Source organism: Phacochoerus africanus, chromosome 1 (genome assembly GCF_016906955.1).
Source record: "Phacochoerus africanus isolate WHEZ1 chromosome 1, ROS_Pafr_v1, whole genome shotgun sequence".
Taxonomy (NCBI): Eukaryota; Metazoa; Chordata; class Mammalia; order Artiodactyla; family Suidae; genus Phacochoerus; species Phacochoerus africanus.
In genome coordinates this window covers 124,587,183-124,611,195 of record NC_062544.1, presented here as the reverse complement: position 1 = coordinate 124,611,195, position 24,013 = coordinate 124,587,183, and the positions used below count along the sequence as shown (strand labels likewise).

The 24,013-nt window shown below is 39.7% G+C and overlaps 1 protein-coding gene across 1 annotated transcript in view; it reads left to right on the top strand.

Moving 5' to 3' along the window:
* The window catches only part of LOC125110615 (calcium-dependent secretion activator 1-like), a 139,555-nt gene extending 116,399 nt beyond the window's left edge, over nt 1–23,156 (top strand). Inside the window, exons 3-5 of the mRNA XM_047751990.1 lie at nt 5,227–5,340; nt 15,530–15,862; nt 22,977–23,156. Coding sequence (XP_047607946.1) covers nt 5,227–5,340; nt 15,530–15,862; nt 22,977–23,156 — 627 coding nt within the window. The remainder of the gene's footprint in view (nt 1–5,226; nt 5,341–15,529; nt 15,863–22,976) is intronic.
* Nucleotides 23,157–24,013: the final 857 nt, after the last annotated feature.

Here is a 24,013-nt window from a genome sequence, read left to right as displayed (position 1 = left end):
CTGAGCACTGGTATTTAAGAACTACTTCACAGTGTGATGCAGATACCCTTAGGGCTGGGAACAAAGTCCTAAGCAAATGGAAATCTGGGAAGGAACAAATGGACTGGATTTTGAAGATACATGTGGAATTTTTCCAGTGATGCTTCCTCAAGGGAAGAGAAAGGACAGAGGCTCAAAGATAAGATTAACCATCATAGCAGCTATTTATTGAGCATTCATGCTGTGCCAAGTTCTTCAGTGAATAGTTTACTTATCTCAGTTAATCCTGACAACAATCCTATGAGGTCACTACTGGCCCCATTTTTCAGTTGAAAAAACTAAGGTGTGGCGAGGTTAGCCATTTGTCCAGTGAGACACAACTAATGAATTGACTAAATAGACACTAGTTTAATTAGCAGTGAGAAAAATAGTGAACATGGACTGGCATGTGTCAAGCCCAGATGTAAACTCTGCTACTAGAGTTCATGTTCCTTACTCTCCTGCTTAGAGCCTGGGGTCTCCAGGGAAGTGGGGGATGTTCTGTGGGGCTTCATGGTATGTGTTCTCTGAACTCCACTGAAATGAATGTTCCAGAATGTTCTCTCTTTTTGAGTTTTGTATTCTGTAATCTTTCTCCTCCAAAACCCTAAATCATACTTTTGTGCATTTTGGGTATCCTTTTCCCTCCATCTAGACCCCAGGGTCTTTGAGGACAGTCTCTTATTTCTTTTGATTCCCCAGTGCCTAGCCCTGGACAGTGAGATGAGAGGTTGAGTGTGTTTTGTGGGCCTCAGGGCCAGAAAGGCAGGAGGTACTCTATAAATCTTTCTTGAATAAATGAGCACTAGGCTTATTTAACAAAAGGGTAGAGTGATAATGGATTTGGCCTGGGTAAACAATCTTCATCTTTGAATGGGGTGCACCTCATTTTATTTCAATTACTTAAGTATTAAGGCAAAAGCATGGTTTGCTGGCCTTCCTCTCTTCCCCTGCCCCATCATATCCCTCCATCCTACCCCCCAGATCATGCAGAGTTGGTATGAATCCAGACTTGGAAGGAATTCTGGCAAGCAATCCTGTGGCCATGTCTCAGGTGGTTCTATCCTGCAGAGATGTGTGACTTAAACCAGTTAAGGCTGGCCTGCTTTAAAGACATTCATGTGATGATGATGTTTTTATGAGCAAATCAATTGCTGCCCAATATTTCAGTGTAAATGATTCCAAGCATATATGAAATAACCATGATTTTCTATACAATTCACCATGGATAACCAATATCTTTGGGCAGAACAGAAAAGCTGAAGCAGTTTAGAAGTGAGTTCATCCCATAGTCAGGACTCTGCTGTCCAGTGTGGCAGCCACTAGCTACATGAGGCTACATGCAGTGGGGTTATTATGTACTTTAGGTGTAAAGTATACCAGATTCAATAATAAAGTGTAAAAAAATGCAAAAACATTTCATTAATAATTTCTATATATGTCACTGAAGTGGCTGGGGTGGCTACTCTGGTAGGGGTTCTATTCCTGGCCCGGGAACTTCCACATGTCTTAGACGAACCCCCTTGCCCCCGAAAATTTTCTATATATTTACATGTCAAAGTGATAATATTCTTTACATGTTGAGTCCAATTAAAATTCATTTCACCTGCTTTTTACTTTTTTAAATGTGACTAGAAAATGTAAGGTTACTAGAAAATTACGCAAGCGGCTGATATTGGACCTTGTATCTAGAACAAAACAACTGTGAATCTGATTTAAAAAACCTAACTCCTCCATATTTGCTTCCCAAGTTCACTATTCCCTGCTTCTCCCAAAGTAGACAAATTAGCAAAAGCACCCTGACTTTTATCTATGTCTGTTCTCAAAGATCTCTTTTGTTTTGACCCATATCCTGATGGAGTCAAAACTGAAGCCAGCCTTCGGTCTCCAATAGCTTTAAACTTTATTTTCTACTAGCAAAATTTGCGTTGACTCTAATGATAGAAACACTCTAAATGTATAGAGAGACTCACAATTTTGAAAAGGATCTCATATTATGCTATTGAATAACTATAACTACCCCAAGGTGGCAAGTAATTAGAATTATCACTATTTCCCAAGTGGGAAAACTGAGAATAAGACATCATTTATTTATTTAAGCTCGACCCTATTCCAAAAAGGCTTTTAACTCTGTGGCCATTTCAGAGAATATAAGTGGCTTATCCAAGATGACACAACGGTCAATAGGACTGCAATGATCTTCTCCCTTTTTCTAGCAGAGCAGCAGTGCTCAGACCCAATTATGAAGTGTAACTTTGTATAAATAATGGCTGAAAGAGTAAAAGTTTTAGCTGGCTTCCTTTTTATATAAATGAGAACTGATTAAAGGATTTTTGAAAATAATTTATCTTCCCTACCCTTCATTCATTCATTGAACATGAATGCCTGCCATGTGTTAAAGCACTAAGCTGGCCCCGGGGAAACATCAGTGAATGAAATAGCAAGAAAAGGCAGATCATCTAACAAGTTTAACCATAACTAACAAGTTGTAAGAATAAATGAGGTGCCCTAGAATTATGTAGCAGGAAGGTGTAGGCTACAGGTTAGCAAGGGCTTCATAAGTTAGTACTGTTTGTGCTGAGACTGAGGGACAGTGGGACCCAGCCAGATGAGGGGTAGAAGAAAGAGAATAAATAGGACTCTTTCAGGAATTTTTTTTCTGGAATGTGGAAGAAAGCTGAGATTGATAAAACAGGGGGATTACACATAACCTACTGCCTAAATAATCTATGTCACATCCTGGAAGTGTATCTTGGATATAAATATCACCTTTCATGTGATCATGAATGTAAAAACTATGAAGTTTGAAAACCTCTATATCCCCAAGCTTTATTAAGATACTATTGAAGTACTACATAAATACGTGTTAAGATGTACAATGTGACAATGTGATACTTGTATATATTGCAAAATCTTACCACCATAAGGTTAGTTAACACTTATATCCTTTCACAAAACTACCATTTTGCCCCTAAGGTGACAGCATTTAAGATTACTCTTGGCGTTCCCGTCGTGGCTCAGTGGTTAACGAATCTGACTAGGAGCCATGAGATTGCGGGTTCAATCCCTGGCCTCACTCAGTGGGTTAAGGATCCAGTGTTGCCTTGAGCTGTGGTGTAGGTCGCAGATGTAGCTCGGATCCCACGTTGCTGTGGCTCTGGTGTAGGCCGGTGGCCATAGCTATGATTAGACCCCTAGCCTGGGAACCTCCATATGCCACAGGAGCGGCCCTAGAAAAGGCAAAAAAATCAAAAAAAAAAAAAAAAAAAGATTACTCTCTTCACAACTTTTAAGTATTTAGTAGAGTATTGTTAATGATAGTCACTATGCCATTCATATTAGATCCCAGAACTTTTTCGTCCCAGAGCTGAAAATTTGTACCCTTTGATCCCATTACCCCTCAAGCCCCAATAATCACTATTCTACTCTCTATTCTACTTTTATGAGTTCATATTTTTTAGATTCCACACATAAGTGAGAACATACAGTATTTCTGACTTATCTCACTTAGCATAATGCCCTGAAGGTCCATCCACGTTGTTGCAAAAGGCAGGTTTTCTTTTATATGACAATAATATTCCACTGCATGTCTGTGTGTATGTGTGTGTATGATAATACTCCATTGTGTGTGTATTATATATATATAAATATATATATATATATGTATGTGTATCACATTTTATCCAACTATCCATTGGTGGACAAATAAGTTAGGTTGTTTCCATGTCTGGGCTGTTGTAAATAATATCGCAGTGAATGTGGAGGTGTAGTTACCTCCTTAAGATAGTGATTTTCTTTCCTTGGTATACCTAGAAGTGGGATTGCTAGATCATATACTAATTCTCTTTTTAATTTTTTGCGGAACCATAGTGGCTGCACCAATGTACATTCCTACCAACAGTTCGCAGGTTTCCCACACCCTTACCAATATTTCTATCTTGTCTTTTTGATGATAGGTACTCTAGCAAGTGTGAGGTGATAGCTCATTTTTGGTTGATTGATATTTTCCTCATGATTAGTAAGATTTAGCACATATTCATGTACTTGACCATTTATATGTCTTCTTTGGAAAAATGTCTATTCAAGGCCTCTGCCTATTTTTTAATCTTTTTTTTTCTATTATGTTGTATAAGTTCCTTATGTTTTTTTGGATTTAACTCCTTATCATATAGATGATTTTCAGATGTTTTCACCCATTCCATATATTGCATCTTCATTTTGCTGATTTTTTCTTTTGTTTTGCAGAAGACTTTTAGTTTGATGTCATCCTACCTATTCATTTTCACTTTTATTCCTTGTACTTTTGGTGTCATATCCAAAAAAATCATTGCCAAGACCAATATCAAGAAGATTTTAACCTATGTTTTCTTTTAGAAGTTTTACATTTTCAGGTCCTATGTTTGGGTCTTAAAATCCATTTTGAATAAATTTTTGTGAGTGGTACAAGATAGAAATTCAGTTTCATTCTCACGATGTAAATATCTAATTTTCCAGCATCGTTTATTAAAGAGGCTATCCTTTACACATTGAGTATTCTTAGTTCCTTTGTCAAATATTGGTTCCCCATGTATGTGTGGGTTAATTTCTGGATTCGCAATTCTGTTCTATCAATCTATGTGTCTGTTTTTATGCCAGTACTGTACTATTTTATTTTATCTTTGTCAAGGAATTCATTTCAGACCATCTGAATGGCCTGAGCAATGGTGTGTTGGAAAACAACCTCTCAGTAAAACAAACAAAAAACAAAACAAAACCTCCAACCATGATTTGTGGCATTTGCCAATTTCCATGGTGTAAATAAATATTCCCATCTAGCTTCCAATAAAACATCATTGAATGCAAAATTAGGAAGAAATGCCTGGTAGCACCCCATTATGTATCACTTCCATCCTACAAATACAATAGATGTATAAGTAACCTCAAAAAAGCAGATAATATGAAATGTGATAAAAATAATCAGGAATCATGAATTTTGAATGTGTATTATCCTTGTCTTTTTTAGTATAATTCAACTGTAATTTGTGCTATGTTTCAGCAATGCCTGTGTTTAACATCTGGCTCACAGAATTCATGCAAATATAATATCCAGCTCTCACAGGCCTGAACAAGCCAGTTTCAGGACGCCAATGGGCCTGGCATTTTCAGTGTAATGTTGATCCTTGTCTAGAGCAAGTCCTCACAGTCCCCCTCCTTCTCTGTTTCTTGCAGATCAGCAAGCAGCAGCTGCAGACTGTCAAGGACCGGTTTCAGGCTTTCCTCAATGGGGAAACCCAAATCGTGGCTGACGAAGCCTTTATGAATGCTGTTCAGAGTTACTATGAGGTAAGATTCACCAGGCAGAAGAATGGCAGCACTACTCAAGCCAGAAGCCCAGAGTTTCTGAGCTACTGATCAGTGAGAATGGTAGCCTTGGCTTGCCACAGGGTCATCCCCCCCCTGAGGCTAAGGAGTTGGTGATCAGTTACAGTATTAAGGAATAACAGCATTTTCTTTGGGGGAAAACTGTAAATAGAAGCCACTCTTTACCAACAGACTGTTACACAAGGCAGTGTGCCAAGTGCGTGATACCATTTTTTGTTTAATCTCGACAACAGTCTTTGAGGGAGGTCCTGATACTATTCTCATTTTACTGATGCAGAGACTGAAGCTCAAAGAAGTTAGGTCAGTTACTCAAAGTCAAACAGCTGTTAAAATGCCACAAACTAAGACTTGAACTGAGTCTGAAGCATTCTCCCGCCACTTACATGCTTTCTAAAGGATGGTAACACCTCTGAAGGATACTGTCTTCATTAGCTTCCTTGTCCTTTCTATTAAAATAGTGCTGTGAATTCCTTCCTGTAATTTAGAACATCATCCAAAATGCAGCACTGTTCTCAGATGAAAACCTATAAATGAGAGAATATATCTTGAGTGTGTATCATGCATAAGTTTTCACCTCTAGACCTCAAAGGTTTATTTACCAGCAAAGTGAATTTGGAATTCCACTAGTATTTTTTGATTTTGTAATTATTCTTCCAAAATACACACATAGGCTATCGATTGTACATCATTCATGAAACAGACATGACATAACTTCCCTTTGGTAATGTTCATCATATGTGCCTATTTTCAAAAATGATTATTTTGTCTTTGAAAGATACCAAACTTTATATTAATCTATTTTCATGTAAACCAGATATTCTCTGTATTTTGCATCCTATGCCTCAAACATCTTCCCTATTGTTAAGGATGGATTAAAACCATTAGCAACCAAACCCTAAGCCTTAAAAAACTGATGGCATCTTGTTAGATGCAATTCAACATAATAACAATATATTGTAAAGTAAGTGTTAGGAAATCAAAAAAACTTTTGATTTTTTTCACATGAGCTTCCTTTGCTGATTTTCTTCCTTCCTTTATTTTTTTTTCAGTTATTAGGTAGAACATTATTTTAAAACAAAAACAGGTGCTCCTGTTTCACTGATGCTCTAAGCACATGCTTCTCCTTCCTTTTGGATGTTCCATTTCTCAGTAGATGCTTTAAAAATGTTAGTTGATTGGGTAAAAACTATCCTTCCTATTGCTAAAGTACCTGACTCCTTCTTTAAGGAGAGAGTGGAGAGAGATTGCAGTAAGAGCTTGTGAAAATATTATTGATTGGTTTTCTAATTAGCATTTAATAGTAAACAGCATTTAACCTCTCTGATGTTCGCTGGGTCCACCCACAGACTCAATTCGCATACCATTTCCTCAATGAAATTTTTATTGGGATCTGTTTTATGTATCAGGTCTAAAATTTGTCTACATTTGTCACATTTAAACTTTTATTTCACTTAACAAGTAGTATTATCGCCAATAAGGGTCGAGCTTAGTGCTTTATCTGATGAAACACATTTTTCAGTGGGATTTAATGAAGAATGGGAATGAAGTTTGCAATCAGTAGTGTTGCAGTGAATAACCTAAATATATTTAAGAAAGGTTCTGTTTAGAGACTGCCAGGGAATGAAACTATTTTACCCTCTTTTTCACATTCTGAAAGCCAGTCCAGACCAGACAGAGCCTTATCAATAGTTCCCCGTGTTTAGTGTCATTCACCAGTTTGTAAATTTGTAGATTACAAATCTTAATTAGAAAGCTCATTTGACTAATGACACAAATTACAAGAAAGTACCATTTTTATCTATTAATTAAATTTGAAAATTAATAGTCATCAGCTTGTTAATGAGTCTCTGGAAATTACCATTATGTCTATAGTGGTCCTGATATTTTCTTCTATAGTGGCTAGTTTATTTGAAAGAGCTTCTTTTTTCATCTGGTGAGAATACAGACATTAAGAAGTGACTGAATACTTAATATTAAGAGCCAAGTAACAGGGAATAATGTGGGTATTAATTATTTACCTATTCATTAATAAAGCTTTAGAGTCTTGAGATTTACATTTCCTGGGAAGCCTAATCCTCTGAAGCAAAGGTCCCTCACCCAGGGATCAGGATTCATGCTTCATTTGGGAGCTCTCCAAGCTGCTTCCCTGTCTCTTTTTCTCTCTCCCTTCAATATTGGTTAGTGGATGAGCTGAGTTTCTTCCTCTTCCCTCCTCTGGGATCCAGGTGCTTCTCCGTCAGTCTCTGTTTCAGTCAGGACTCTTTAGCATACAAGTGATAGGCACCTGGGTCAAAGCCAAAAATGAGATTGGTTTGCTGAAGCAACTTAAAAGTCCAGGGATAGATATGGCTTCATCTGCAGCTAGATCCAGACACCCCAAAGATGCCAGTCAGATGGTGTCATGCTCCCCACACCCCAGCTATGTTCTTTCCAGAGTTGGCTGCATTCTTGGATGGGTTCTTCCTATGTGGAAGACCCTGGAAACTCATATCCCACCAACTTAGCAACTCCAGGGGCAAAGAAAGTTCTTCTTTGCTGAAAGTCCCAGCAAAAGGCCCCAGAGTGACTTGGTTGAACCAGCATGGACCATGGGTCCATTCTCAAGCTGATCTAAATAGGGGGGAAGGCTTGAGACAGACTGGTGATTAGGCCTAGGACAGATACCAACTCTGGAGCCAGAATACAGGCTCAGTCCTACCAGAACCATTTATGTTGAAAAATGGTTTATTTCTCATTAAGAAATTGGGCTGCTTTTAAAAAAAAAAATTTTTTTTGTCTTTTTAGGGTCACACACACAGCATATGGAAATTCCCAGGCTAGTTGTTGAATCAGAGCTGTAGTCGCTGGCCTACACCACAGCCACAGCACGGAATCCCAGCCACTTCTGTGACCTACACCACAGCTCACGGTAATGCTGGATCCTTAACCCAATGAGCAGGGCCAGGGATTGAACTGACATCCTAAAGGATACTAGTCAGATTCCTTATGCTGAGCTACAGTGGGAACTCCCTGGGCTGCTTTTTAACAGAAGAAGGGGGAATGTGTGCTCAGCAAGCAAAACCAACAGATATTCTCCTTCTAATTCTCAACAACACCCTCCCTCTCTGTCACGTGCATGTACACATACACACACACACACACACACACACACACACACACTGCACCCTACTATACCAACACATATACATCTTGGTTTACCAGTGATAAAGACGTTTAAAAAAAACCTTTTTCTCCACAGTTCTGAGATTACTATATTTGGAAAAGTCAATTTCAGGCAATGGCATTCTTTTGTTAAGACAATAGTGGTTTGTCAACATGCTAGAGTAGTAAAGAGCAATTTTTTTCATTTTTTTTTATTTTTATTTTTTTTAAAGAGCAGTATTTTTTAAATGAAAGGTGTGGGCAACCACTCTTTTGTTTGTTTGTTTTTCGTCTGTTCCCAACCAGCCCAGTCTGAGGCCATTGGACCAGCATTCACTGCATGCTAGTCAGGCCTGAAACCTGAGCTGGGCCAGGACAAAGGGAGACCAAGGTCCCCTATGGATCTCAAGAACATGCAGGCTTATTCTGTCCTTCCCCAGTGGCCTTGATTGGCAGAGAGGATGTAGCAGGGCAAGAGATTAATCCTTTAATCTCTTTCATAATGGCTTTGAGGGCTGGGTACTGTAGTGGATGCTCTGAGTTCCAGCCCAGCAACTTCATCCTTAGTCTTTCCTATGACATCAGAGAGCCTACCCCACAGCACCTGCATCTTTTCTAACTCTCAACTTTTTGAAGAAGTGTAAAATGTAAGTTATCTCACCCTCCATCCTCAACCCCATCTCCCATCTCTCTGCATCATTCTGGTTCCTTCACATTGCTGGTCCTGACATCCAAGAGAAGCAGTGAATGAAAAGGTTTTACAGAACCTTCCTCATTAAGACCCTGTCGGGAAGGAAACATGGGGGCTGGAGGTGGGTGGGGATTAGTGGGACATGGGATTGTAGGATGAGTTGGAAGACATATCGACACATTTTAGAACACAGCACCTGATATCTGGTCTTTGACCAGCAACACTGCTATGACTGAGTTTTGCTTGATGCCATTTTTTGTTTGTTGAGCTACTCTTCTCTAAGAAAGCCCTGGTTGGTTTTTATCTTATTGCCTTTTCTAGGGCTGCTTCCTGCGACATAAGGAGATTCCCAGGCTAGGGGTCTAGTCAGAGCTGTAGCCACCGCCTACGCCAGAGCCGTAGCAACACGGGATCCGAGCCGCATCTGCAACCTACACCACAGCTCACGGCAATGCCGGATCCTTAACCCACTAAGCAAGGCCAGGGATCAAACCCGCAACCTCATGGTTCCTACTTGGATTCGTTAACCACTGCACCACGATGGAAACTCCAGATTCACTTTGCATGGTGTCTTAGACCCAATTCTTCAGCTGCTAGCAACAGAAAGTGTAGCTAAATCAAGGCCTCATGATAACAACAACAACAATAATAACAGTGACTGTTGTTGTTTTGCTATTAAAGGAAATAACCAAGCTGATGAAAAGAGGGAGGCCAGGGCAGCTTAACCTTGGGAAGGCAGGTAGCAGGAACTAATGCATAGCCCATGACATACTCTCATCTAACCACATTCCATTCTTAGGCCACCCACTCTGAATCTGAGCCCCAGATGGGGGAGTCTGATGGCCAAGCTCAGGTCCTAACCAACCACTTGGAAAAGGAAGGATAAGGTTCTGCAATTGACCATTCCACTGAAACTGTGTGCAGTGACAAAGGCGTTTTCAGAACGAGGTATCCTTTTCAGAAGGGGACAGACAGTTGGCAGGCAAAAACTGAGGGTGTCTTCTGCACAGGGTAACACACGTTGTTTTGTCTTTATGACTGAACTTTAAAATTTTTTTGGCCATACCCAAGACAAATGGAAGTTCCCAGACTTGGGACTGAATCCGAGTCATAGCTGTGACCTATACCACAGCTGCGGCAACGCCAGATCAAACCTGCACCTCCACAGCGAATGGAGCCACTGTAGTCACATTCTTAACCCACTTCACCACAGCAGGAACTCCTGAATTTTTTTTTTTAATCTAAAAGAAGTAGATGTCGGGTCTCACCTGGATATTTTTCTGAAATTAAATATTTTCCACTAAGCGAAACTGCTGTAGTTCCTCAGTGGCCTTAAAACAGAATTACCCCTAGGGAAAGACTAATTAGCCATTCTAAAGGCTCTCATTCTTGTAGGAAAAGCCAGGCAAGGAAGGCAGAGGCCATGGCCAAATGGTCAAGCAGGTGAGTTGAGTGTCTGAAAGATGGGTTGAATTCTAATTCTGTTGTGCCCTGGCCTTGGGGCCTCAGCCATGTCTGAGCCTCAGCTTCTTCATTTGTAGTAAGACCCTTGCATAATTGTTGTCCAGATTAAATTACACACACACACACACACAGACACACACAAATTTACCATGATCTAAGGACTGGAAAGTGTCATTATGAATATATTAAGGTTATAGAGGGAGAATAGTGATGCAGTGTCCACCTACTTCATAGAAATAAATGATGGAAGAGAGTTGAAAGTTATAGAGTTTCCTGCCTAGTTTGCGGCCTGGACATGGGATACAGGAGGTACAAGGTCAAGGCAGGGGAAAAGGGCACAGAAATGGGAGAGGGAACAGTTTTTGTTCTTCACCTACCTTCCACCTACCCTCCACCTACCCAGGTCATTGCCCTAAATGTACTTCTTGAGTTTGCCCAGGAGCCCTTACTTTCTCACAAAGACTATATTTAAGACCCAAAGATGCTTTTTATTTTAAAAATTAACATGTACTTTGTTTCAGTGAAGATAAAATTTGTAATTTTCCATGCTGAAAGAGACATTTTAAGTGACTATGAAAGTAAAAGATGCCAATTATAAAAATAGACCAAGGAGGGAAAAATATAAATGAAATGGTTAGAAAAATACCTGTCACCAACCCTATCGTCTCAGACAACCGTGATTAAATTTTGGTATGTGTCTTTCCAAGTATTTTTTGATGTATCTATACAGACAATGATAGTTTTTGAATTTCCACACTAAGACAAAAATAACTAAAAATATTAACAATCCACATGTTTCATTTCACAGTAGTTTTCAATCTTCTTTCTATATCTGCAAAAGTCATAGATATGATATACCTTCATCAGTGAAAAGTTTTCTTACCTATGATGTTCTTCATCAAGGGTCATTGTCCTATGCCCAACCCAACTTCACCTCTACCATTGGAAGTCTCTGGTTTAGCAACATATCAAGCACATCTTTTGAAGTTAATGAAATATATATTATGTTTAATATTTAAAAATAGTAGCTCACTTTTATTACATTCTTATAGTAGTCACCACACTTACCAGTTGACATATATTGAAGCCTCACTCCAATCCTAGGATTGTTGTGAGTTTCATTTGAAAGATAAGGAGGAGTTCCCACTATGGTTCAGCAATATAAGCAACTAGTATCCATGAGGATGCAGGTTTGATCCCTGGCCTCACTCAGTGGGTCAAGATCTGGTGTTGCCACAAGCTGAGGCATAGGTTGCAGATGTGGCTCGGATCTTCTGTTGCCGTGTCTGTGGTGTTGGCTGGTAACTGCAGATCTCATTTGACCACTAGCCTGGACATTTTCATATACTGCAGGTTTGGCCCTAAAAAAAAAAGGAAAAGAAAAAGAGAAAAAAAGATGAAGAAACTGGAGCCCAGAAAGACTTAACAACTTTCTCAGCTGATAATGCTAGTATCTGAGAGAACCAGGATTTGATCCCAGATCATCTGATGCTCAAGCCTGCTCCTCCCATTTTCTGATCCCCATTCATTAGTAACAACCACATTGCTGTGGAGGTTTATTATCTTATTTCCTCTCATATCTAGGTATTTTTCTCATATATGTTGAAACTATGTGCTTTTGTAGAACCAGAAAGGATGCACCTTGTATTGTCAGCCTGTCTATAAAAAGCAGGGGCTGCACCAGCTTCTCCCTGTACTGTATACAGTCATTAACTACCCGTGTGCCTGCGTGTCTCTAAAACAACCTTGAGGTTGTTTGGCTCTGGTGATGGAGGGAAGGACTGATGGATGAGGTCGAGTCACTGAACTGACTGCCCTTCACCATTCCATGTTTATTTGTTTATCTTCCCTCTCTCATTATGACCTGTCTGGAAGTTGGCAGAGGGATGAGGAGGAATTATGGATATGCTATGCAGAGCTGTGCCTGGGGTAGAAGTCCCTCACAACAGTCACTGAAAAATAAAACAGAAAACAAAACTAAAACTACCAGATAGAGCCCCTAGTAAAGATGAGTTTCAGGGGTTGTTTCAGAGACATGCAAGCCTGTTTCTGGCCCCACTTCCCTTCTGATAGCCTGAGAAGCCAAGGCAGAGGCTGTGCCTGGAAAATTCATTTTCTGCTGCTGCCTTCTCTTCCCATGGCTGTCTTGCCTCCTTCTGGCACTTTGTTGTCTCCCTGCTCTTCCGCCTCCTTCCTCGCCATTGTTCACTCATCTCCTTTCATTCTGGGGCCTGGCAGTCACAGTCTATCTGTGGACAGAGGGAGACTTCCACTTTCCAGAGCCCTTTCCGTTTGATCTTGTCAAAGAAGACTGGCTGGCTGAACCCTATGTGACAGAGAAGGAGAAGGAGGTTGGTAGAATTAAGTGACTTGTCTGAAGTCATCCACTAGTAGTTCAACAATATTTATCAAGTGGCTACTATGTACAAAGTAAGGGACTGTGTGGAGCAGATGATTTGGGCAGGATCCAGGGGTCCCCAATTACAGATGCCAGCTGGGCCCAATGTACCACTAGCCACATTCCTTATACCTGCTGTTAGGTCACATGGAAAATGTAGCCTCAGCCAGTTGTGTTAAGAGACCAATATACTGTGTTTGCTGGTTTCTCCTTTCCCTTTTCGCCCCTATCCAGATATAATCTCCATAGGGTCTCTGCTTTGAGATGCCCACTCTATTCCTGTGTTCACTCATGATTCTTTCATTCAGTGTAGCGCCATGTCTCAGGTCCTGTCTTAGGCACTCAGAAGAAGTGATAGGAAAAACAGTTTCCTGGGACTTAGAGTCTAGTTGGAGACAGGTACAAACCAGACACAGACAGATGACAAGTGGCAGCTGTAGAAGAGCTTCAGGAGAAAGGAATATGGCACTGAGAGCTTATAACATGCCTGCTCCAGGTTTGTGGGCCACTGATATGGACAGATAAAGAGTGTGGCTTCCTTGCTGACTGAATGTTTTTGGGTCACCTCTGATGTTCATTAGAGCTGACAAAGCAGAATAAACCCCTTTGCACCCCCACCACCATCATCATTCACCTGTGCTCCTAAGGTGCTGCCTACCTGGCCTCTTGTCTATTCTCTTGGTCCTTTCAGGTCTGTTTTCCATAGTGAAGCCAGAGAATGTGGGTTTGATTATAACATGTCCTAGCTTAAAGCTCTCTAGGGCTTACCAGTGGCCTTTGGATGAAGACCAATATTCTTAATGTGACTTTTCATGCCCTTGGCCATCTGACCCCTTCTGTCCATCTTGCAGCCACTCTGGCATCTCCTTGTTTCCTCAGACCCTCAGGGTTTTTACCATTATTGTTCCTTCTTTCCTTCTCTATTTTCCTAGCCACCTTTCACATATTTCACTCAAAGGAGTATTTGCCTCTAGAAAGGCATACTGGCCCCCATGAACCTGTGCACTTGCCCTTGGTCAGCACTTGTCCTCAATTGTAATGATGTCTGTATGGAGTTATTAGGTCAGTGTCATGGAGGCCTTAGAGCTGGATGTGCATCTCTTCTGCTTGCCTCTGTGTCCCTGGCATGTGGCTTGGGCCTTCCACCATGTAAACGCCCACAGAAAGGGTGAACAGGTTCATGAAGAAGAGTGTAAATACAACAGATGAAAAGATAGCCTCAACATCTTATAGTTCACCTCCCTCAGTGTGCAGATAAGAAACCAGAGGATCAGAGAGGAGGTGACATACCCAAGGTCACACAGCAAGGTAGTGGCAGAGCTGACCCGGGACCACAGTTTACAGCTCCTGTCACACAGTTATACTGCTCCTCCACAAACTTCATTTTTTGCTTCCAAACTTTGATTTTCTTTGAGATCTAGACCTATAACTAAGATGCAGTGTGTTAGATGAAGAAACTACCTGTGTTAAGCATTGAGGATTTTTAGGTGAATTCCTTTGCTTATTAAGGCTTGTAAGGCCTGAGGTTTCATTTGAAACTTTTTTCTTTGTAATTGATTTTTAAACGAACTCTAAGGTCTCAACTGAATACCAGTTCCCAGGCGCAGTGGAGTAGGCCATGGCCTCTAGCCTGTGAAGCGTACCCTCAGCCCTCCTTCCTTCTAAATGAGTTCATTAAATTGACAACAAATGGAGCCCACCTTTCTAAGATCTTTCCTCCCCAAGGAAGGCTTTGTGATGAAGTGGGAGGGAGTAAGATGTCCCCCAAGCAATCGCCTAACAAAGGCATTCTCTGAAATCTGACAGGGGAGCGAACATTTGTTCTGCCTCTGAAAGGATATTTATGCACCTTCTGAAGTGTGACCAGGACACAGCTCTGAAGTGTCAGATGTTTCCTCTCTGTGCATAGCAGGCAGCAGCTTCGCCACCTTGTATGACACCCCAGCATCATGTAGCTTGTGTAAACTCCCAATTGGTGGGCACTGGGGTGAAAGCAAACTGTTCTGAATGATGATCATGTATTAACTCATTTAAGCCTCACTGAAAAGTACTTGTGATCTAGAGACTACTATTACCCCCATTTTACAGATGGGAAAGCTGAGTTACAAAGAGATTCATTTGCCAAATGAAATACAGCCACTCAATGGCAGAGAAAGACCCCAGGCAGTGTGAGGAGCAGATTCTCTATACCACATGCTACCTCTCTAGATATGACTGTCTTCTTTCATCCTTGCAGCAACCTAGTGAGTACCATTTGGACACAAATGCCAAACATGGAAGTGACTTCTCTGAGTTCACACAGCTAGGAGGTAGTGGGGCAGGATGTGACCTGCCCTGGTACCTCTTGTGACTCTTGTGACTGCCATGGAAGGGTCAGCCCATCACCCAGCCACAGTAAAAGGGCTCCTTCAGGGCCACCTTGCTGATATCTGTCCTGGCCCTGTTCTTGCGTTCAGGTCTTCCTGAAGAGTGACCGCGTGGCCCGCATGGTACAGAGTGGGGGCTGCTCCGCCAACGACTCTCGAGAGGTTTTCAAGAAGCACATCGAGAAACGGGTACGCAGCCTGCCTGAGATCGACGGCCTCAGCAAGGAGACAGTGTTGAGCTCCTGGATGGCCAAGTTTGATGCAATCTACCGCGGGGAAGAGGACCCCAGGAAGCAGCAGGCCCGGATGACCGCCAGTGCAGCTTCCGAATTGATTCTGAGCAAAGAGCAGCTCTACGAGATGTTCCAGAACATTCTTGGGATCAAGAAGTTTGAACATCAGCTCCTGTACAATGCGTGCCAGGTAAGGTGTCTGTCACCTGGGCCCCAAACTGTGAGTGAACAGGGCCACATGATGACTTCTGTGTGTCCTTGGGATTGTTGCCTTCATGTGCTATTTCTTGATTTAAAACAAAATTTTTGTTATGTTTTACAACTGCATTGGTCAAAGTTGAATATAATCCAGGCTAGACTACATTTAGGTTTTTCTTTTGACTTTTAAAAGAAATTAAAACATTCTGTGAGCCCCTAAAAATCTTGTAGGCCCTCAGTGCTGTGTAATGTGTCCAGTGGGTGGGCTGGCCCATGTGTTGAAAGTGCTAAAAAATCAAAATGATGATTTTTTTTTTAAAAGTATCTTTGCCTTTAGACTAGGTAGTATTTGCCAGTTGAAGAGCTTGTACTTCAACAGTCGGGGAGACATTTGGACTTAGCACCTGGTCAACAAGAATAATTATTTGAAACAAAAAGCTTCCAGAAGACCTGAGTTTGTCATACCTGTATATTAGTCACATCATAAATTTCCAATTGGTTCTGAGGTGTCCAGCTGAGACTCTACTTGGGCTCACTCCAAAATGGGTTTATATTTTCTCTGATTCAAAGTTTGGATGATTGATGTATCCTAGATCTTTCCTCATTATATTTCTTTATTCAGCAAATATGTACAGTGTTCCTACTTTGCAGTCTTCACAACCACTCACATTGAGTGTCACTTGGTAGTGTTTTTAAAAGGCACGTTTATAGTTCTCAACCCTAGGGACTCTGGTTCTGCATTCTCAGGCTAGGGCCCGGAAATCTTCATTTTAAATTAGACCCTCACTTCCAGTTCATTTTGCTGCCCCTTGCTTTTAAGAACTATTACAGAAATTTAGCTGTGCCTTGATTTCCCTACACCAACTCTGCCCCTAAAGAAACTGTAAATGCAGACACTGTACTATGTTGGTTAAGAGTTGTTCCTTGATTAGAATGTGACAGACCTAGATAAATCTTAATATGACTCCTCACTAACTTTGAGGTCTTGGGAATTAGTTAATCTCCCTACTTGTGAGCTAGGGGGCAATTTTTGTAAGTATTTATGTGTATACCAGAATTCCCTGGTGGTATAGTGGTTAAGGATCCAGGGTTATCACTGCTGTGGCATGGGTTTGATCTCTGGTGGAAGAACTTCCACATGCCGGGAGTATAGCCAAAAAAAAAAAAAATCATGTCTATAAAGCTCAGAGCAACATGGGGCACTTTATAAATGGTAACAGTTAAAGTCTACTGTAAGAGGCAAAAAGTCAACAGACAGCCACAGAACAATGCCATTAAATATTTAACATAAGAACTACAGGATTCTAAGGCTTTTTCTTCCTGTCCTCATGACTACCCCCTAATTTAGGATACCAACATCTTTTACCTGGATGACCACATTGTCTCCCTAGCTGGTAACCCTGCCTCTCTTCTTGCCTCATGGTAATAATACACCTACCACACATCAACTAAAGTGATCTCTTTTTTCTGATGTCTTTTTGCCATCTTTAAACAAAATTATTTTATTGAAGGAGTTCCCATCATGACTCAGTGGTTAACAGATCCAACTAGGAATCATGAGGTTGTGGGTTCAATCCCTGACCTCAATCAGTGGGTTAAGGATCTGGTGTTGCTGTGAGCTGTGGTATAGGTGGCAGATGCGGCTAGGATTCCGCTACAGTGGGTGCAGCCCTAGAAAAGACAAAAAAAAATTATTTTATTGAAGTACAGTTGATTTACAATGTTGTGTTAATTTCTATTCTATGGCAAATTTATTCAGTTATACACACACATGTGTATACATTCTTATATACATGTATATACATTCTTTTTTATATTCTTTTCTGTTGTGGTTTATCATAGGATATTGAATATAGCTCCCTTTGCTAAACAGTAGGGTATTTTTGTTTGTCCATTCTATCATATAATGGTTTGCATCTGCTAATCCCAAACTCCCAATCCATCCCTCCTTCTTGGCAACAAGTATGTTCTCTCTGTCTATGATCTGTTCATGTTTTGTAGTTAAGTTCGTTTGTGTCATATTTTAGATTCCACATATAAGGGATGCCACTTGGTATTTGTCTGTCTTTTTCTGACTGACTTCACTCAATACGATAATTTCTAGGTCGGCCCATGTTGCTACAAGTGGCATTATTTCATTCTTTTTTATGGCTGAGTGCTATTCCATTTTATATATGTACCACATATTCTTTATCTATTCCCCTGTCAGTGGACATTTAGGTTGTTTCCATGTATAGGCTATTGTAAATAGTGCTGCCATGAACATTGGAGTGCATGAATCTTTTCGAATTAGGGTTTTCTCCAGATATATGCCCAAGTATGAGATTGCAGGATCATATGATAGTGCTGTTTTCATTTTTTGAGGAACCTCCATATTGTTTTCAGTAGTGACTGTACCAATTTACATTCCCACCAACAGTGTAAGGGGGTTTCTTTTTCTCCACACCCATTCTAGCATTTGCTATTTATAGACTTTTTGTCTGACTGTTGTGAGGTGGTATATCATTATAGTTTTGATTTGCATTTGTTTATTAATTGGCAATGTTGAACATCTTTTCATGTGCCTATTGGCCATCTGTCTGCCTTCTCTGGAGAAAGGTTTAAATCTTCTGCCTGTTTTTTGATTGGGTTGTTTGCTTTTTGTTACTGAGCAGTATGAGTAAAGTGACCTTTTTAAATTGGAAATTGGATCATGCCACTTCTGTGCCAAATACCTTCCAGTGGCATCTCATCATACTTAAAATGACCTCCCAAGTCATCATTAAGGCTGGAGGCAGTACGAGCATCAGCACTGATCATACTGTTCTCCTTGTATGCTTACGCACTGGCCTTTTTTCTGGTTCCCCCACACGTCAAATTGGTTCTGGATCTTTGCATTTGCTCTTCCCTCTTTTAGAATGCTCTTTGCCAAGGCCTTTGCATGCCTGGCACAGCTTAAATGTCAACTTCTCCAAGAGGTTTTCTAAGACCACCCCATCTAAACTTCTCTTTTGTCTCACACCTCACTAAGTCACTCTCTTTCCCGTTCTTCTGTCCTATTTTTATCAAAGCCTGTACTGCTATTTTCCATTTCTTATTTACCTTTTTAAAAATCTGTTTATTATCTGTCTCACCTGCTCTGCCTGCCCTTCACCAAAATGTTGGCTGCATCAGTGTGGCAATTCATCTCTGCCTTATTTGGTTATATTTCCAATGTGTGAAATAATTCTTGGCACATAGTGGGTATTCAATAAATGCCTAATTGAATTACTAAATGGATGGTGTCAGATTGTTTTAACTGGTAGGTAGCATGTTGTTATCATCCATTATAGCTTACCTGCAAATTTCTGGATGTTTTAGTTAAAAGGAATCTATTCATAATATCATATATACATTACATTCAAACATGTTCCTGACACCATGTTTTCTTCTCAGCCCACTTCAGTTCAGAGCTCTGACTGCCTCCCTGAAGGTAGGGAGTTTCTCCGATGGGTCAGGTATTTTGAAATTCTCAAATAAATCTCAATATGAAATTAAATGTAATTACTCTTTTTAATTAAAATACTACTGCATCTCATGTGACATTTGTAGAATGGTATAAGCAGGTGACATTACCATCTACCACCACCAGCTTTTTGACCATAAGAAGATGGGTTGTCTTAGCTTCAAAAACATTGATAATCAACCACCTGGATTATAAATAAGATTCAAAATTATAGAACTAGTCATGGAATTTCCATCATAGCTTAGCAGTAACAAACCTGACTAGGATGCATGAGGACGCAGGTTCGATCCCTGGCCTCACTCAGTGGGTTAAGGATCCGGCTTTGCTGTGAGCTGTGGTAGGTCACAGACGTGGCTGGGATCCCACATTGCTGCTGGCTGTGGTGTAGACCAGCAGCTGCAGCTCCAATTTGACCCCTAGTCTGGGAACCTCCTTATGCTGTACCCCCTAAAAAGACTATATATAGACAGAGAGATGGGGAGAGGGGGAGGGAGCACTTTTCAAGTGTTGCTAAACCTGCAAGGCATAAAGTAACTACAGGGATGAATTTTTCCTCTTATTGTGACAGCTTACAGTTTTTCTGTTCTTACTCAAACCTCAGCATCATTGGAATGAATCTCCTGCTGTGCCATTTCTTAGCTCAGTGACTTTGAACTTTTTGAAGATGGCTGTGTCAGGACCATATTTTACTGTTTCCTCCTAAAAGTGAATTAATTCAACTCATATTTTCAGGATCTTTTCTATGAGTTAATAAAAAATACAATAACATAAAAGGATAATGTCCTTTCTCCCCCAAATGATGATTGTCTCCTTAACTAAAAGAGAATTATAAAAAGTGTAAAGGAAACTTCTTGAGACAGAAATACTTAAGGCATTTAGTATTATATTTTATGCTCACACCTACATCTGATTATTGCTTCAGTGGTTCACCTCAAGAGAAATTAGGACTACTGAGAAATTAGAATATGCAGGTAATTAAGAAAAGAAAAAAAAATAATTCTAACTATATGATTATTTTTAAGTTCCATGTCTTTAGTAATCTGACTTATACAATTGTAGTGACAAAGTATTTTAAAAGAGATATAACATTGGTAGTAATAGTATATTACAAATATTATAAAAATGGATATTCTCATAATTTACTGGTGAACTAATTTAATATTGTAAACTTTCTGTAGAATAATCTGGTAACTTGCAACAAAACACCTTTATAATGGGCACATCTTTTTATCTAGTGCCTCTCTCTTTAGGAGTTTGTTATAATAATACTCAGAGATCGTATAAGAATATTAAGTCCAAATATGTTTATTGAAGCATTTTATATTGCAGTGAGGAAATGGAAGCAACTTTAATTCTCAGCAGTAAGATTAATTAACTAGATTTTTGATTTAGCCACATGAGATAATACTCTTCAGCTACTCACATAGTTTTTAAAGATGAAAGCTTATCACATTGGAAAGTGTTCATTAGATATTTCTAAGTGAAAAAATCAGGCTATGAACCAGAGATTAAAGACATAATCCCATTTTATGGAAAAAGGATGGATAAGAAATAAAATCTTAACTATGCTTATCTTTAGGGATAGCATTATGGTTGATATTTATGGTTTCATTTGAGCTTTTCTGTGTTTCCACATTTTCTGCCTTAGTCATGGAAGTATTTTGTAAATAGAAAGAAATAGCATAAATCTCAACAAAGAAACTATCAAAACAATAGGATGAAAAGAAAATTATCTTCAGTATTGTATTCTAGACTTCAGCTATTGATAAACCACTTTTATGATTTGTGCCATTTCCAAGTACTACCTGTATGATTATTTATTTAATATTCCTAATGAAACCAACTTGCAACTCACTTTTTAAGCCTCTCTTTATCCTTAGAAGTGATATATGTGAAATCACAGCTTTGAGGACTAGATTTTTTTTTAAATGAAAGTGCATTAAAGTGAAACATGTTAACCATTAAAATAGAAGCTCTTTGGAGTTCCCACTGTAGCACAGCAGGTTAAGGATCTAGAGTGGTCTCTGTAGCAGCTTAGGTTTCTGTTGAGAACTCCCATAGGCTGTGGATATGGCCAAAAATAGAAAGAAGAAAGAAAGAAAGAAAGAAAGAAAGAAAGAAAGAAAGAAAGAAAGAAAGAAAGAAAGAAAGAAAGGAGAAGGAAGGAAGGAAGGAAGGAAGGAAGGAGGCCGTGGAATGGACTGCAATAACGTCCGGAAGCCTCCGCTCGGCCTCCGGCTCGCTCCCTTCCTCCCCCGGCCCTCCATGCCAGGCACCCGCTCCCTCAACCAAGAAAAGAAAAGAAAAGAAAAGAAAAGAAAAGAAGATAGATGCTCTTCATCCTGCCTCTTACATCATATCATACCACCAGTGATGAGGAGGCCTGGCTATGGTGACCAGTGCCTTGAGATACTGACATTGATGGGGTAGATCCGTCTGACACCACCCCTGGAAATAGCCCCAGACTGACCAAAACAGATTTCACCTGAAGACTGTACTTCTCATGCCCTACAATCGGGTTTCAGAATTTATAGATTTACTCACTCACTTTATCGTAGAATACACTCAGCTCTGCAGAACTCTGTCAGCTCAGAGAAACAAAGATACAGAACTTAAAATCATATGACTTTCATTCTCACCCTGCTTATATTGTCTTCTGTTTTGTTTGCTATTTTTGTGAACTTCCCCTTACAGACAGAGCAGTTCATAGGTACTTCCTAACCCAGAAATGTTTCCTTGAATACTTATCACATTTTAGGGTAAGCTGTAATCTGATTTCTGGTGCTGCTTCTGATGGTTCCTGTGATATCTCAATGAGGTGCTGGCAGTAACTGCACTTTGCCTTTCAAATGAGAAATGATATTTACCAAAGAGTGACTGTATTAGTTACATATCAGTTGTCTGCTGTACAATGAACCATGTCTATCAAAACATTTTTTAAAAAGAAGGGAGGCTTAATGAATGTCTCCATATTTAAGCATAGAATTTTTTAAAGTTGATTTTGTTTGAGATTGCATGGTACTATCTCATGGAAGATCTTGTTCATTCTCAGTGTCATCATCCATGTAAAATAATTGGAAATCCTTATTGTGAAACCAGTGTTGTTTTTATTTTCCTAAACTCTTGAGAGGAAGCAGTCAATTATGTAGCTATTTGAGCATTTGAGTTGAATTCTAAACCTAACTCAAAAAAAGTGGATAACCTCTTTCAGAAGGGATGGTATCATCTGAGAAATGAGATTAATGCAGACCTGCTTTCTGTTTTCATAAAATGCAGAGATGATGATGATGTGTTTTAAAAATATGAAGCACCATTTTTGCTTTTTCCCCTTATTGGCCTCCACGTCTGCAGGTGATTTAATCCCAATTAGGTATACCAGATATCTGCAACTTCTAACCCCTCTTCTTAACTTGATAAGTTATCCTTAATTGCTTTGTTTCAAAATTAGTGGGCATTTCCCCTTGAAAAACACCTCTGAGGTGTGTTTTAGAAGGCAGCAAATCTACACTTTTATCTATTTTAAAATGAAGATAAATCCTTTTTAAGGAAGCAACCGAGCTAATGTCCAAGGGGATATGGATGAGTACAAATTAAGAAACTTAGTTGTTTCTTCCTGTTTCAGTTCTACTCTTTGAGAACAGCATTTCTGGCTATGCCCTTATTTATCCCACCTGAAGCTCCTGGAAACATCAATAGCATGACCCTAATCTTCTTCTCAGCTGTCATTTCCTGGACAGCAAGAATCACATACAAACTCCAGCTAATGGAAGATGACACTCTTCTCTTCATTTTTCTTCTCTGAATTTCTAGAGATTTTTCACATAATCCAGAAGATTTGACTAGAGACACACAGAATATAATTTTCCAATCTGTAAACATCTTTAAATTCCCTATCATACTGAACTACTAACATACTTAAAATTTCATTTCCTTTCCTCCAATTCATCATAGATGTGGCCTTTGGTGGTGTGGTTATCTTATTACTAGGCTCTCTTCCTTGGACTTGATTAACACTTGGCAGGTTTTCAAATGGTTTATTAGATTTTGAGGAGAGACTTCAAATTATCAGCTTTCAGCTGTGACCTGGATTATTGGGTTGTATCTGTACCTCATTATAGAGTCTTTCATTGCTATATAAGTACATGTCTTTTTTCCTAATCTAGACATTTCTAGTAATCTGCTGTCAGAATTTACTTCTTGGCCAGACTCTATTTCTTAATCACTTTTCTTGGCCCTCCCCTCTGACAGCACTAAGTTCTTCGTATGCAATGGCCTTTCAATAAATACATATTGAAGAAATGTTTTAAAATCTGAGAGGGTGGAAATGGAAGCCTAGTATTAAGTACTTTTATTTAAGCAGTGTACCTTCATTATTCATAAATTCATTCATTCAACAGATATTTTAAGTACCTGCTGTACTAAGCACCACATGGTAGATACTGGGGTAATGCATAACCTTTCCTATTTTATTATAAATGAGCCCATGGTCTACCTCCTGGCCATCTTCCTCCTTCCTCACCAAAATGAAACTCCCCATAACTTTATAGTCTTTTCCTGCTTAGAGTACTGTGTTAGTTTTCATTGTATCGCTTTGTAAAAATTACCACAAATTTAGCGGCTTAAGGGAATACCCATGTATCATCTCCTAGTTATTTTAGA